This window comes from Sphaerodactylus townsendi, linkage group LG10 (assembly GCF_021028975.2).
Source record: "Sphaerodactylus townsendi isolate TG3544 linkage group LG10, MPM_Stown_v2.3, whole genome shotgun sequence".
Lineage (NCBI taxonomy): Eukaryota > Metazoa > Chordata > Lepidosauria > Squamata > Sphaerodactylidae > Sphaerodactylus > Sphaerodactylus townsendi.
Genome location: NC_059434.1, coordinates 12,744,124 through 12,760,618, shown reverse-complemented (window position 1 = coordinate 12,760,618; position 16,495 = coordinate 12,744,124). Strand labels below are relative to the sequence as shown.

The window sequence follows — 16,495 nt, the reverse complement described above, 5'->3', positions numbered from 1 at the left end:
GATTAAAAAGTTCCTCATAGGGCGTTTCCCCACTCACAAGGATCCCCCCTATGCCGTGCGCCCGGGCATCCCCATGACCGCGGGGTCATCAAAAGGCGCCGTTTTCTCCAGTGCCAGGGATGCCGCGCGCTGAGGGGGTGCGACAGCGGCAGCATCGGGGCGGCTGCGCTGTTGCCGCCCCTGTCGTGGGGAGTGCAGGGGGACCCTGTGCTACTTGAGGAGAGTAGTGCGGGGTTTAAGGTAAGTGGGGAAAGGCCCATAGATCAGACTCAAAAGGTTGCACCTGGAGAGTGCTTATCTTGAAAAATGTCCTCCTGAAGTATTATGTTCTATAGCAACCTGAAGTCTGCCCCATAGTTTGATAGCATTGTAATAGTTTGGGTTGCCAATTTCCAGGTGGGGCCTGGAGCACTCCTGCTATTCCAACTGATCTCCAGACTACAAAGATCAATTCCTTGGAGAAAATGGCCGCTTTGAAGGGTGTCCTAAATGCCGTTGTGCCCTGCTGAGATCCTTCCCCTCCCCCAAACCCTGTCCTATCCCAGCCCCACACCCAAATTTCCAGGTATTTTCCAACCTTGAAGTGGCAATCCTAAATCCTCTTGCAGTGTTGCTTACAATGAGATTTTATTTACTTTGAAGAAACAGGTTGGTTCTAGCTGGAAAAATCATGCTCAGAGTTATATTCCCCAGCCTTTGAACATAATCCTACGTGCTTTTGCAGACACAGTCCCGATATAATTTTGAAACATTCACCAGCCACTGTGTTGTTTTTGTTTTGTACGTTGGTTGATTTGGGAGGCCAGGTCGCTATTTGGAATGTGTATGTTTGGCGGGTTGGGGAAGACTCGCAAATTTCTGTGTTTCGTGGAGGTGTGATGCTGGAAACGTTGCTGAACCACCTGTGTCGCTGAAGGTAAAGAGCATGTTCTGACAAGTCTGACATTCTCTTTCCTTTTAGCCAGAGGTTACGGATGTTTGAGAGGGAGAGGCAGTCTGACTGTTCAACAAGGAATTATTCAGATCGGCTGGGGGAGGGTTGAGGATACGTTTCTAAGATGCTGATCTCCAAACATTTTCAAAATGTGTGAAAACCACTTCATTTTTATGCTGCAAAAACCATACTTTTCAACCGTCTGCCCTGTTGCTCCCTTAACTTTTAAAAGAGAAGGACCAAAAAACGGTTTCATTGAATTTGGGGCGTTTGTTTTCCTTTGCAGTTAGCAGCCCAATTATTTATTACACCCTTGGAACATTTCCAGAAAGCCGCATTTAACGTCCAGCGCTTATGAATACTCTTTTATGCAGAAGTCCTTACAAGTGGCCAGTATATATCCCTAATCCCACCCACCCACCCACCCAACCGTTTTCTTGGCATGCTCCCATGCTGCTGTTCAACGCCGGCTTGTACAGTTCACAACTTCCTGAGTGATCGACAGAGCAGCACTTTGTTGGTGCTTTTCTGGATTCTCCCTTCCTTTTTTTCCCCCCCTGAAAGCAGGCGGAGTCTCCTTTTGAAAGCAGCCTATAGAAAGCTCCTCTCTCCACCCTTCAGTTCACCCAGGCCTTTTTCATTTTCTGGCCCTGAATGGCTGTGATAGACTCTGGGATTGTGTGAGACCAGTGACCTCATAGTTACTCGCAGACCTGGAAGCGAGCATGTCCCTTTGCAGCACGACAGCGGAGCCGCTGAAAGAGGCGCTTTCATGTCGCCCCAGTCAAGGAGTTTGCTGCTCCGGGCAGATGTGAGAGGGGTGGTTGGATGAGAGAGACCGAAGGCTGGAAGAGAAGAGGAAGAAAGTGGCTAAAAGCACCACTCTCCTGACGCTGCCGTGTGTCCCGTTGTGAGAATGTCACCATTGTTCAGCTGGGTGGCCAAGGTAGGGAAGAAAGAAAAAGGACACCGGTGTCCTTTAACCCGTTTCTTTAAAGGATGCAAATATGCTTTGATTTGGGGCTTTGAAGAAGATAGAGCAGGGGAGGGGGCAAACATTTAGTTTGGGGGAAGTTGCAACGTACAAGTAGTCTTTTTTTCCACTGGACACAAACATAGGTGAAAATGAATCTTGAAGTTACAGAGTTTCTTGCCTCCACAAAAAAATTGCAAGAAGCAATTGGGGGCTGCGGGGGGGGGGGGGTTTGGTCAGTTTACATTACAACATAGTACAGTAAGTGGAGGCTCACTGCATATTCATATCTAACCGTTAGTGTTTGTTCTGGGCAGTACAGCACATTGCCTTGTTTAATTCAAAAAAAAAGGCACAGGCACCTTTGTGTGAGTTTGGATATCTGAAACCGTGTGCCGGCAAAAGCAGTTCTTAAGCAGAAGTTGTTTCTGTGCTTTTACGGGACTCTTGATAGGAGCTGCTGTTTGTTGTTTGTGGCTAAGTGTGGCACAGGGGCTTAAATATAAATCGGAGGATCCTCCATTCCCCCCAAAGACTTACTTTGTTTTTTGTGGTTTGAAATGGGTAAACTTGAAATTTACATCAGACGACCCCAAATACTTTTCGGTCGCAAAAGTGCATCTTGTGATCGAATTGAGAGCCTGTGATGAAAGTCAGGGCAATTGACATTTTATTAGGTTCTGATCTAGTTTACATTTTATTATGCCAGCGGGCGATTTGGAATTTCATTGTGGTTTGATGCTGTGTATACTGGAAGGCAGGGTATAAACATTTGAATGAATGAAGAACCATTTTCCTGAAAAAGGAATTGTTTATGACCCTGTTCACATTAATTTTACTGGGTGGATGAATATTTTCCAGTTGGTTTTCCCCAAAAAAAGGGTGTATGTATTGAACTCATGTTTGCTCATTTCCTTGAGTGCCTACCAGAAAACCAAACCTGTGCTACTCATTCTAAGTTGTCTTGTCTTTCTCTTACATGGCATATATTATGGCTTACACATTTCTCTTAAGTGGCTATAACTGGAACTAACTCTTATATTGTTCTCCTCCATATATCACTGTTGGATCTAGTATGTCCTGTTCTTTATTCTTTACTCACATTTCCTTTCTTGGGTGGAACTGAAAACTGTAGTGCTTGCTGCTACTCTGTTAACCAGTCAACCAACTATATGGTCAGCCAAACATCTATAGTGCAGCCTTAAGCAGAGTTTCACCCTTCTAAGCTCATTGACTTCAGTCGATATAGAAGACTGCAACTCTGTTAAGGATTCTACTGTAAGTCATAGAATCATGGAGTTGAAGAGACCGCAAGGGGCCATCAAGTCCAACCCCCTGCTGTGCAGGAATACAGTTCTTTCTGTCTGTCATCTAACCTTATGAGGAAAGCCGTGGTTGCCTTGGAGAGGACAGGAATGCTCTTAAACATAAACATCGGCTTACTCCTTTTGCCAGAAATCTGTGAGGTAGCTCAGTACACTTTTTATCATTTTGGTAATTACGCAGTTAGCGGGGGTTGGTAGGTTAAGTTGACTACTGGGCAAAGTAGTTTGTCAGAAGCAGTTTAAAGGAGTATGCATATAGTACATTAGGGACAAAGTGCTTTATGGTTTTCACAGTGTTTGCTCTCATGATGATCCATTTCTTAAATTGGAGTTTAGGAACAGACTTTTGACCAAGTCTGAGTCAGTATCAAATGAGAAGTCAGTTTTCCTGCACCCAAACGCTAACGTTGGGCCAGGCTGTCTGTCACGGCAGCCAAAGCGGCTTTATTTCTGCTTTTTTAAATATTAGTTGTCACACAAAACGTTGGAATGTCCTTCTTCACTGTCCTTTCATTCAAGTACTTCATTTCAATCTTGCTCATTCATTTTTGGTGGTAGATGGTTTGCAAAGGTTGTGTCAGCAAATTTTAATTGGGGGTCATTTTCACAAAGTGCTACATTACATAATTAGGACCTCCACAAATATTCTACAAAATTCCATCATGAAAGCCACTTGCATGTATGGTATCTGTGTGTATATAAATGCTTAGTTTGTTGTTTATATCACACTTTTCTCCCTAATAAATACCTAAGCTAGCTTATGACATTGGTCTCCCCCTTTCCATTTTATCCTCATAGCTACAACACATGATGGAGTGCATGGTTCAAATTTGGGTCTCCAAGATCCTAGTGACTAGGAGTCTGCAACCTGCGGCTCTCCAGATGTTCATGGACTACAATTCCCATCAGCCCCTGCCAGCGTGGCCAATTGTAGTCCATGAACATGTGGAGAGCCGCAGGTTGCAGACCCTTGTCCTAGTCTGACTCTCCAACACTGGTTGTTGTATATACTCATGCATGTAGATTGTCATATGTAGTCTCTGGAGACTACTGCACTTACCTGGTCTTACCTTGTGGGACACTTACTTTTGTGCTCCAGTCACTGTGCTTGTGTTCTTCTTCAGCATTGTGTGTTATCCTTGCTATGTTTTTGTGCACACCTCTGCTTGTAGCTTTTCATGTGTTGACCTTGACCCTTTGCTAAATTATATTGTCACATACTGTGGGGCAGGTTTATTTAGTTTTTGCGGCTCGTTCTAACTAGTCATGCAATAAAAATTAACGCTTTCAACGATATATAACTCTGATCTGGATTGCCTAGGCTAGCTTAGGCCCTTTCCGCACAGCAAAGTTAGACTGGGTTGCAGCCCTGGGATAAACGAACCTGGCGTAGCCCTGGGCCTTTCACATGGCTGTCTGTCCCATGGACAGTCAGCACATCAGCCAGGGGACACGCCTTCACACAAAGGCGCTCTTAAAAAAACTTTTAAAAAACTTACCTCCTTGATGCGCAGCTGCACAGGCAGGCACACATGCTCCCCCAGAGCCTTGCTGGAGCCAGCAGTGCCTGCGTGGCTCCGCAGGTGGAAGCCAGGAAGGACACAAAACAAAAAGTGCACCCGCATAACATGCCTCGCAGCCGTTCACTCGGCCACGGCTGCGCGGCGCATTAAAACAAAAGAATCGCAGAAATCGTGATTCTTGTAAAACCTGGGCTGTGGGGGGAAACATGGAGCGGACTCACTTCAGGAGTGGGATCCATGCAATGTTCCCCCCCAACCCAGGTTTTATCCCGGCCTGAACTCTTGTTTATTGGCCTGTGTAGAAAGGACCCTAATCTTATCAGATCTCAGAAGGTAATCAGAATTGGTCATGGTCAGTAGTGGGAGACCACTAAGGAAGTCCAGGAAGTCCAATAGTGGGAGACCACTAAGGAAGTCCAGGGTTGCTGAATGAAGGCAGGCTTTGGCAAGTCACCTTTGAATGTCTCTTGCTTGAAAACCCTATGGGTTAGCCATAAGCCAACTACCGGTATGACTTATGGCCCATAGAGGCAGTTACCCACAAGACTTTTAAACATATACATAGTTTTAACAGAGGTTTGGCTACATAAGTCAAGCAGTGGCTTGGATGCAGCAGGTAATTCTTAATTTTCCTATTAGTATGTGAGGTATAAGCATACATGGTATTGAAAGTCTGATTAACAGAATCTGTATACCCGGTAGTTAGAAATTAACACTGAAGGGGACACCTACATATTTAATTCTGACCACTTTATCCTCCTGTGCAATGCTTTCTTTGCAAACATTTTTCTTCATCTTTGTTTATTAAGTCTGCCCTGCCATTAATAACTTACGTGTAGCATCAAAGAAAACAGCAAGATTGTGTCTTTGGATAGTAAAAGACCTTTTTCACGTTTTCATCACTCTGTCACGATTCGTATAGCTCAGTGGTGGCGAACCTATGGCACGGGTGCCAGAGGTGGCACTCAGAGCCCTCTCTGTGGGCACGCACGCACAGAGTTCATTATGTGATAATACTGTAATTATTTCAGGGAGATTATTAGCATTAAACCTAAGACCTAGTTTTGGGGAAGCAGTTTAGGTAATCCTGTTAAGCGCTGTTAAACCCCACTGATTTTCATGGGAAGAACGAAAGCATGATCCTTTACCTGGGAGTAAGCTCAGTTGCTGGCAATGGGGTTTGCTTCTGAGTAAACCTTCCTAGGGTCGTGATTCACCTGTTCATAGCGTTGCACAGTTGCTTTAAAGCAAAGCCACCGACTACCACCAAGCTTACTCTTGAGTAACGCGCGTCTTGGAGCCAACTGTTTTTTCTATACTAAAACCTCAGTATTCAGGTTAAATTGCCATGTTGGCACATTGTGATAAATAAATGGGTTTTGGGTTGCAGTTTGGGCACTCGGTCTCAAAAAGGTTCGCCATCACTGGTATAGCTGGTCTTCTGTTAATTCCCACAGTAATTGCTGAAGAAAGAGAGGGTCAAAACAAGTTCCTTCTGAAATTACTACCAGAGCCACTGTATAGACCACTTGCAAATACAATTCTGTAGCTTATGCAATATTATTGGTAAACCAGTTCATATCCCTGGCCTGCCCTTCAGAGGTTTTCAGTTACAAATGGAATGTGCTTGATCTGACAAATATTTTTCTCGAGAGGAAAGCCCCCACAAGATTCGTCGGAGGCTCACAGTACAATATGAACTGTCATCTTAGGTCAGTACAGACTAGCGGTTGTGAAGGTGTGGAGAAATAATAACCTAAGTGGCTGATTCCGATGGTCAGCTTACTCAGATGTACAGAGGCAAATATGCACATACAAGCTGATGCTTATGAGGAACTCTGTTCATTAAGTTTAGAAGACAGCCGATGAAACTTGGACAATGAATTATTAAAGCAGTAACTTTTAAAAGGTTCCTAATTGGAATTTTGAAGGGATAAAACAATCAAGATGATGCAAAGGGTAGAAGAGCTAAAGCTACCCTTGAATATAACATTTTGAGATTCAGGAAAGCATTAATAGACCATTCAGAAGACACCGTTTGTTTTATTCATTGGACCATTTCTGTTGCATCTGGAGGTCAGAGCAGCTGCTGACCATTTAAAACAGCCATCACCCACATGTTAGATCTCCATTGAAAAGGAAGAGCAGCTTTCAAGATACTTTACTCTGTCTCACGGAAAGATATTAGTAGAGTGTGTTCCTCTGCCACAAAACTAAACATGCCAGACCTTCTTTGTTGTAGAATGCACCACGTGCAGCCTAGTGTCTACCCAGCCTGGCTGCCCCCATCCGTTTGAATGTTTGATGATAGTTGTTCAATGAACTATAAATGCTCTTGTATCAAAGTACCATGATCAATAAGCCTAAAATGTAAATCAATAAAATGGATCACGTGGCGACCACTCACTGCCAGCCAATTGTTGCGCATCCCATTCTTACTGAATTGCGCCCACTCCCCCATCTCTCTTGCCTGAACCCTTTCAGGCGGGTACAGGAGAAGCAGCAGAAGATTGCCCCCCCCCTTTTCTGTCTGAGCCGGCCAAAGTTGAAAAGCAATGTGGGTGGGGGAGGTGGGAGAAAACATGATCTTGGGTGCAGAGCTGCGCTAACTTGGGTCTGCACCCAGGATCACTTCCCCTTCCTTGCTTCCCAATTCCTGCCAGGGTTGGGAAGCGAGGGTGGGGGAGAGAACGTGGAGAGTTAGACCCCCCTGGAGAGGTAGGCAAGAGGGGGTGCAGTTTTGGGGGAGGACACAATATGGGGTGCAGTTTCAGTACTTGTTCCAGGCACCAATTACTAAAGGTGTGCCACACAAGTGCCAAACAAGACCACCCCAGCTGAGACAGCCCTCACCCCCCATTCGCCTGGTCTAGAGCTCGCTGCATCCCTTATCACAGCGGGATTTACTGCTAGTGCACAAAGTAATGGTTTTGACAAAGGCAGCATGTAAAAATGAATGATAATTCTCATGTTCATTCGGGACTATATTCTAATGCGGAAGCATGCAATTTTCTCAGCCACTGTGCCTCAACTGACCATACTGATGTCTTTATCTAAGATAGAGTACACTAAGAAGACACACAAAGTTTTGACTTGTTAGCCTTTGAGAAAACTAGCTGTGTTTGACCATGAAGTAAGAAAAATGATTATTGGAGCCCTAGGCAGCTACTGGGGAGGCTGAACAAAGTGCTCCCTACTTCACCCCACCTCGCTGCTACCTCTTGTGTCCAGAACAGCATTGACAGGATAGCTAGATTGGTAAGCAAAGAAAGGAAGTGGCGGCGGCGGCCTGCCAAAACCTGAGATAGAGCCATTCCATTTGCTATATCCCAGTGGCGGAGCTACAAGGGGATGGGGGAATGGGGTGCGCGCTGCACCAGGCGCGTGCCTGGGGGATGTGAAAATCACCCCCCTCACCCCGCCTCGCCAGACCTAGCCCTCCCCTCCCAGAAAGCTGTTTTCTGCTGGCTGGAAAAGGTAAGTGGTGGGGGGCACGGGGGGAGGAGGTGGGACCGCAGAAGGGGGGAAAACACGGAGTGCACCCTGGGTGCAATCCTGCCCAGCTACGCTTCTGCTACATCCTGAGATGTCAGGTCATTAGATTCCGAAGACTTTTTCTTATAGCTGTTGTGGACTGAAATGATCACTTACGGCAATAATAAGATGATATAAGGATTGTTATGTACAGAATCACCTGTTGAGGGTTCCTTATCAAGTGCGTGAACACTTCCCTTGAGGAAGGAAGACGAAAACGCGGTAATCAGCGCGAAGCGTTTGGGAAGTACAACGGAGCGGATTGAAATATATACAACTGAAAATGATGAGAAATTTGACTGCCCTTGAATTGGGACGGTATTTATAAATAATTCAAGTCACCAAACCAGGATTTTCATTAATTGTTATGAACTTGTATCACAGTCACAGCGGGTGACGTTGACGCAATAATATTTACAAGATTATGGACATTGTTGATTTAACAAATACATGATTATGGACTTGAGAGAAGGTTGTCTTGTAATAAATTGTTGCATGAATCTGATTTAAAGTGGAGATATATATGTGTTATGGAGATACAATAGTTTGACAAATCTATTAGCCAACTATTTGACATACTTTACAAGTAACTAATGGGTAATATAAATTGCTTGAGCCAGCGCCTATGTGCCACGCGTGTTTGTGTATCTTATATTGATAATGAGTACATGCCTGTTACATTGACAATACAGTTTGCTAGCTGAGCAGATGTCTTTTACCAGAAGCAACACAGAAGACACCTGTTGCTATGGTTTTAGAATGGAACATGTGCATCCTATCCAATTTGAGGAATGTTTCCTGTTCTAATTATAGGACCAAAACTGCGGGAGAAATCAATAAGTACCATTGCTGAGTTATGTTTCTCTTCTAACAGTACCCGTTTTCCATCATTTTTTCCCTTGGCTAGAGTAAATGCTTTAGCACTTGCAGAACTGTCAGGGCGCTGCTCCCTTGTGGTAGCGCTCTAGTTGACACTTTGCCATTTTGCACTCATCCGTAAGAGCTAAATAGATATTGCCTTTGCTGATCAGGTTCCCTTGCTGTTCGCATGATTTTCATCTGTTATATATCTTGGCTGGTAATGACAGGCATGTTACTTTATCTACAATAAAAGTTTTATTGTGTCGCCCTCCGAATTGGGCAGGTGTATGTTAAAAATCTCCCTGGGGTTAAGTGATCATTCGGTTCGCCAAGGTCCTTGGGGGCACATAGGTGCTTTGATTTTGAAGTAAGAACTGAATGTGCTGAATACTAAAGAATCTCTTCTGCTATATGAAAATATAAGGTTCGTTGCGATCCTATGCAGAGTTACTCTGGTCTAAGTCTGTTAAAACGAGCGGGCTTGGGCTGGAGTAACTGTGCTTAGGACAACTCTGTTAGTGTGCATCGGTGTCCATTAGAAAAGTTTTACCTTTCTTATTCCAGCACCTCCAGTGTTGCTGGTATAGGAATTGTGTTATTATAAATTAGTAGTTGTCAGAATGCATCAGAAAATTAAAAAAGTGTTAGTAATTGAAAGGAGTAATTGCTTCAGGATAGAAGTGTATGTGGGTTAATGTTAAAACTCTACCACCTTCGTACTAAGCAGTGGCGTAGAAGGTTAAGAGCTCGTGTATCTAATCTGGAGGAACCGGGTTTATTCCCAGCTCTGCCGCCTGAGCTGTGGAGGCTTATCTGGGGAACTCAGATTAGCCTGTACACTCCCACACACGCCAGCTGGGTGACCTTGGGCTAGTCACAGCTTCTCGGAGCTCTCTCAGCCCCACCTACCTCACAGGGTGTTTGTTGTGAGGGGGGGAGGGCAAGGAGATTGTAAGCCCCTTTGAGTCTCCTGCAGGAGAGAAAGGGGGGATATAAATCCAAACTCTTCTTCCTCTTCTTCTAACTTCCTTTGGATAAAAACTCTCTGAAAGGCCTCAGGAGCCTACAAGGTTTTCTGGAAAAGACAATAACACTAGGAAAAGTTGAAAGCAGCCAGAAAAGAGGATGGATTGACTCAGTCAAGGAAGCCGCGGCCTTCCGTTTGCAAGGCCTGACCTAGGCTGTTAATGATAGGATGATCTGGAAGACAGTGATTCATAATGTCACCATGAGTCCGAAGCAACTTCACAGCATTTAGCATACACACTTGGAACAGGAAAATCCCTATCAGTGGAGAGGAGGCACGTGTCCCATTTGAAATACATGACTCTTTCTTAGTAATTTAGCCAAAAGGACAAAGGCATTGATGGGATGTGTGAAAGTAGTAGAATACCCTCAGACTCTGAACACTCAACTTTATTTGACTAAGAAGTGAAGGGTTTATTATTTACCTTCACAGTTATGGGAGTCAAAGTATGACGCTGAATGTTTCTAGCTCATTTGCTCTGGGTGGAACAGGCAGGCAGTTTATTGCTGATGTGGTCCCAAAACTAGAAGCAGTGCTCTATGCTCCCTTTGCACCTGCGCAGAGCAGCCCTTTGGAAGCTTCCGGAGCTAGATTTTGGGTGCAAAGACATCACCCTCAGAAATGAATCCTCGAATCATTTGTTCTCTGAACAGGAAGAGGCAAGCGTCCTTTTTTTTTGTCCACCATAGTGAGCAGCAGCTATTTCTGGCTTCTCTTGGGGACTTTCTTTCTCTGCTAGCTACTGGTTTGTTTGTTTGTTTAATAGTTTGTTGCCTTTAAGTAAGTCTCAGATGCTCCAACCTCTCATCCAGAAGGTCTAACTATCTGAGCCTTTGAAACCAACTCAGCAACAGACCCAGCTGAATTAGAAATTCAAGTCCTCCTCTGTCAAAGAGGTGTCGCATGCAACCTAGCAAGCTTAGTCTCCAAATATGGGAGAAGAGGCAATAAAGAATGAACTTACTGCTGTTTGGTTGAGAAACCGAGAAGACATCATTATGGGGGGAGGGGAAAAAAGGGGGGGAAATGTGTGGTTTGAAAAAGTGCAATAAAATTATTTTTAAAAAGAGTGGTGGACTCTAATCTGGAGAATCAGGTTTGATTCCCCTCTCCTCCACATGAAGCCTGCGGTGTGACCTTGGTCTAGCTACAGTTCTTTCAGACCTCTCACAGCCCACATAGAGCCAGGCAATGGCAAACCACACCTGAACCCAGTGGTGGGATCCAAAAATTTTAGTAACAGGTTCCCATGGTGGTGGGATTCAAACTGTGGCGTAGCGCCAATGGGGCTGGGCGGGGCACGACAGGGGCGTGGCTGGGCATTCCTGGACGGGGCTGTGGCAAGGACACAGCTGCTGCGCCGGTCCTTGGGCGGGAAACGAATGCACGCAGGCGCAGGCTCCCACGCATGCCGGTGCACCTCCTGCTAGACTGCTCCAAGTTCTGCGTGCTACTGCTGAGAGGAGGGGCAAAAATCACGTGGCAAAATCACCAATTAGTAACCCCCTCTCAGCACACACAAATAATTAGTAACCTACTCTCGGGAACCTGTGAGAACCTGCTGGATCCCACCTCTGCCTGAACCTCTCTTGCTTTGAAAACCCTACAAGGTCACCATAAATCAGGTGTGACTTGATTCCACTTTCCACCACCATAAACCAGTTGGAATCAAGAGTTTAGTCTGGAGTAACTCTGCATGGGATTGCAGTGGCACTCTGTGTTCGGAAGATGATTCCAAGGCTGTCGCTAGGCGCTTTAGTCTTACCATGACAAGGCCGGATAGCCTTAATTTTATTTAAAAGCAGGCACAGGACTTCCTGGCTTGGGGTCACAGCACTGGAGAAAGGGTGTTTTACTTTTCATTGTTCTCATATATGTTTTCCCAGCAGAGCAAATTAGGCTAGTAGAACTGTAAGAAAAGTGTCCCTGATAGCAATTCTTTCTCTTCCTGAAATGTTGCTTTGAAGGTTGCTTTGACCCCCTCAGATCACTTCGTGGATCACCTCCAACCTCTCTGATCCTCTGTCCCTCTGACCAATATTGTTTACCTCTCGTGTTAGTGTCACCAAGATTTGCCTATCATTTTTTACAGTTTTAATAGTAGATGTTATGTTATTTATTGTGTTGCTTGTTTATATTTTGCTCTACTTGTATTAATTGTCTATGATTGGAAGCTGTCCCAAGTCCGAAAGGGGTGGGGCAGCATAAACACCCAATAAAATAAAAATAAATAAGCAAAATTAAAACTGTTGGGAGATTCGGTGGCAGATCTCTTCCATCCTGAAGAAACAGGAAAAGTATCCCAAGAATGGGCTGCTGTATGGTTTCCGAGCTGCATGGCCGTGTTCTGGTAGCATTTTCTCCTGATGTTTTGCCTGCATCTGTGGCTGGCATCTTCAGAGGATCAGTCACAGATGCAGGTGAAACGTCAGGAGAAAATGCTACTAGAACATGGCTATACAGCCCGGAAACCACACAACACCCCAGTGATTCCAGCCATGAAAGCCTTCGACAATACATACTGGTATCCCAAGATTGTAACATGATATAGGAAAGTAGCAGAATAGGGCACCTTGTAGGTTGGTGCTGGTGGAAGAAACAGTGTAGGGGGGAAGGACCTCGCTGATCATATGATGATGCTGACTTCCAGTCATATTGGAAGAAATGTCAGGACATTGGGATGCTGACAATTGCCCCTCACACCCCACACCCCATTTTTCTCAACCAGCAGCTGAGCGGCAGGAAATACCTGCTGGGAGTGGGGCATCCCTGCCCCTAGCACAGGGGTCTGCAACCTGTGGCTCTCCAGATGTTCATGGACTACAATTCCCATCAACCCCTGGGAATTGTAGTCCATGAACATCTGGAGAGCCACAGGTTGCAGACCCCTGCCCTAGCAGAATTTGGCAAGCCTACTTGGTTGATGGAGATTCTTCCCTTTCTATTATTATAGAATACAATGGTGGGCAAGGTCAACCTCCATAGTAAGTTCAGGGTGTAGTGTTCACAGTTAGCACCTGGGCTGCTGATCTGGGAGCATGAAAACATGTGCAGCTTGGCATTCCTGAAACGGAGGCCAAACTGTCCAATGACTCGCAGAAGATTTTCTCTTTTGACTGAACTTGATGCAGTATGCTTCTAATTTTGCACGGCAGTAACGCACACTAAACATTAGACCGTTGCTTCCGATAAATGCCAAGGCTCAGTTAGGAACGTAATGCAATAGCTGTTGTTTTTAATGCACCATAAGAGCTAGTGTCAAGGAGACAAAACAGCAGCCACTCTGTGTGGACAGTTTAAATGCTAGGATAACCTTGAAATAGATTTTAGGCTGCTCCTCTATTGTTTCTCTTCCCCCACTCCTTTAAATAATTAACCACTATTCTGGGCTATAGCTAATTCTCATTCCCCTCTGAAAATTAAAGGTTCTTAATACTGAGTGTACCTTACATCCTGTGCTAAATCCATCCTCGGCGTCGGGTCTGCCAAGGTAAAATCTGAATCCCATTATGGCACCCTGCCCTTCCGTTGTCAAGCAGGTAACATTCAGTTCCATAATAAACAATCAATTTAATTTCCTGAAGCAGAGATTGGGGTTTCCTAGAAGAAAGTTTATGTATTTGCTAAGGGCCATGCAAGTTCATTTGTGATCTCTGTTTTGCACACCTAGTTTTTGAGAATGGCTGAAGGGGCAGTTTTTTATAAAAAGACCTGCATAGATTCAGAGGTTGAGTATTACCTCACATCATATTTCCTGTATGTGTGTGGATCGGACTAATGTGGTTGAGCCAATGTGGCAGGGTGCTGAGAGATCCTAGTCCAGTGGTGGCGAGCCTATGGCACTCCAGATGTTCATGGACTACAATTCCCAATTGGCCATGCTGGCAGGGGGCTGATGGGAATTGTAGTCCATGAACATCTGGAGTGCCATAGGCTCGCCACCATTGTCCTAGTCCAATCTGGGAGAGCTGGGTTCTAATCCCCGCTCTGTTATGGAAGCTTGCTGGTTGACCTTGACCCAGTAACACAGCCTCAGCCCAATCTACCTCCCAGAATTATTGTGAGGAAGAAATGGAGTAGAGAAGAATGATATAAGCTACAGTGGAACCTCGGTTTTCATTGCCTTTGGTTTTCATCGATTCTTTTCGGACGGATTACCAATGAAAACCAAGGTTCCACTGTACTTGGGTCCCTATTTGGGAGATAGGTGTTAATGAGCTTAAAAAAATTAAAAATAATTGGGCCATTGGGACTTCTCTTTGTGTTTCTTCTGGCCTTTTATTCTATAGGCCAATGTTCTCTATAGTTTTACGTTCTTTTAACTTGAAATAAGAATAAATAAGATTAGTTGAAATATTTGTATGTCTTAATTTGAAGGGGGGTGGGGTGGGATTATGTTTCCTCGCCCTGGCAAACTAATTTAACCTGAGCCTCTCTCTGCAAAGGTTCCATACTATTTATGCCATGTTGGGTTTCGGCTTGTGGTGAAATTTCGCTTCTTCCAGCCATTTAACCACACTGTGGCTGGGCTGATTAACCACCAACAATCCTGCTGGGCTGTTGAAACTGTGGCCCAGTCTGAGGGCATGTTCTGAATAATCATTCGGAACAGACCTGGGGGGGGGGGATTATCGCAGTTCAGAATGGATTTGGAGGACCACATGACTGAATGTTCCTCTGTGTCAAAACTCCCTGCCTGTACAATCCCCAGAAATGAAACTGAGGCCCTTTCTGCATGGGGCCAAAAACAGCGGCCTGTGCGGCCGTCCTGTGCGGCCCCGAGTGGCGTGAAGGCGGCGCTTTCCACCTCCCTTTCCGAGGGAGGTTTTTGGAAAGTGCTGCCTTCCCATCGGGAAGATGCCACTTTCCCGTCCCCCCCCCACTCACCTCGTCCTCCAGCGTTGGTCTGGAGGGCTACTGAGACCCGCCCACACTGCCCTCCGACCCTTGGTGAGTGGGGGGGACGGAGAGTGGGGGGACGCAGAGCCGCCTCTTCTGTGCTGGCCTCTGCGGGGGCCACTGGCACGCTCCAGTGTGAACGACCCCCTCCCCTCCACCGGCATAATTTCTGCCAGTGGAGGGGCACTGCCCGTTTCTACACATAAGGAGTGTTTTGTTGTGTTTTTTGTTAAAGGCTAGAAGCGTTCAGCATCCAGCATGTTTTGACTGATTCTCTAAAGTGACATTAGAAATGGCTCTTCAACAGCTGACAGTGGGATAAGCCGGGAGTAGAGGGTGTGGAACGCAACAGTGGTCTGTACGGAACAAGAACAGTAATTCTGCCATGGGTGGAAGAAAGTGTTCTTGGCTATTGTGTCTAGTCTCCATAGTTTCCATTTCTGGCCAGAGCTGAGCCGCAGCGAATCCCTAACTAACAAACATCCTTCAAGTTACAAAGAGCTACTGCAGATTTCATCCGTGTCATGGTCAGGAAACTTGTTGTTTTGTGTCTGATTCTCTAGATGACTGCTTGGTGTATCTTTAGACACTGCGGAAAGGAACAGCAAGCCCACACTTGGCCACAAGAGAAGGATGGCCTCTCCTTTAATAAAAACAATGGGAGCAAGGAAGGAGAACTTGACTAAGCTTAAGTCAGTTAGCTCTCTATTTTGGGAACTAACCATTTTGTACTTCCTGATCAGCTAAAAATATTATTTTGTGATGGAGATGAGTGTTTTTAGTTTTTACGTAAAAACTTGTATTTTCTCCCCTAATTTTAAAATTAACGTGCCCAACAAACCCTATGTTTAAACAGGCAGAACTTGGCCAAGATTACCTGTCATAATTAGAGTGCCCAGAGCCAACATGAATCCTGTATTTGTGAACTGGGGCTTCTCTTTTCAGTCTCCAAACCATTTTCAAACCATTATTTGAACAGCTGAATTGAAATCTCAACCATGTAACTGCCATGAGAAATAGTCAATTGTGTATTTAGGCTGACCTGGATCCCTGCTTATTTGCAGAAGCAAACAAGAGAGTGAAAAAAAAATAGCTGTAGAATCCCACCTGCTAATTTGTGTAGCGTTTTTCTTTCCGTTTTCAAATAACATAAACATCCTAATGTTGCATGTTGGTTAGAGACAAAAATATAAACAGGAAGGTGTTGTCATTTGCTGTGCCTTTTCTGGCAGGTGGTTTTACTATTGTCCTGAATTGTCAGCAGGCAGGGGCCACATACATCCCTAGGAAAATATGAACAGAGCTTCCTTGTCCCATATGAAACTCACAAGGGCCTTCTTCAGAGACCCTATTCTACAGACCCACTGAATTTAAAGCGAAGTGAGTAGTAGCCCCTAGTGATGGGGCCTTTGAGGTTGT

The 16,495-nt window shown here is 45.1% G+C and overlaps 1 protein-coding gene across 6 annotated transcripts in view; it reads left to right on the top strand.

Annotated features, from left to right (window-relative positions):
* Positions 1-16,495, top strand: part of TBC1D1 (TBC1 domain family member 1) — a 134,290-nt gene that overhangs the window by 35,066 nt on the left and 82,729 nt on the right. Inside the window, exon 1 of one of the 6 annotated variants that reach the window (XM_048509581.1) lies at positions 1,563-1,880. The exons of the other annotated variants lie outside the window; for them this stretch is intronic. Within the exon in view, the coding sequence (XP_048365538.1) occupies positions 1,851-1,880 (30 nt within the window). The 5' untranslated portion in view covers positions 1,563-1,850. Of the gene's footprint in view, positions 1-1,562; positions 1,881-16,495 lie in introns of those variants that run through there. 6 annotated transcript variants of the gene reach the window in all.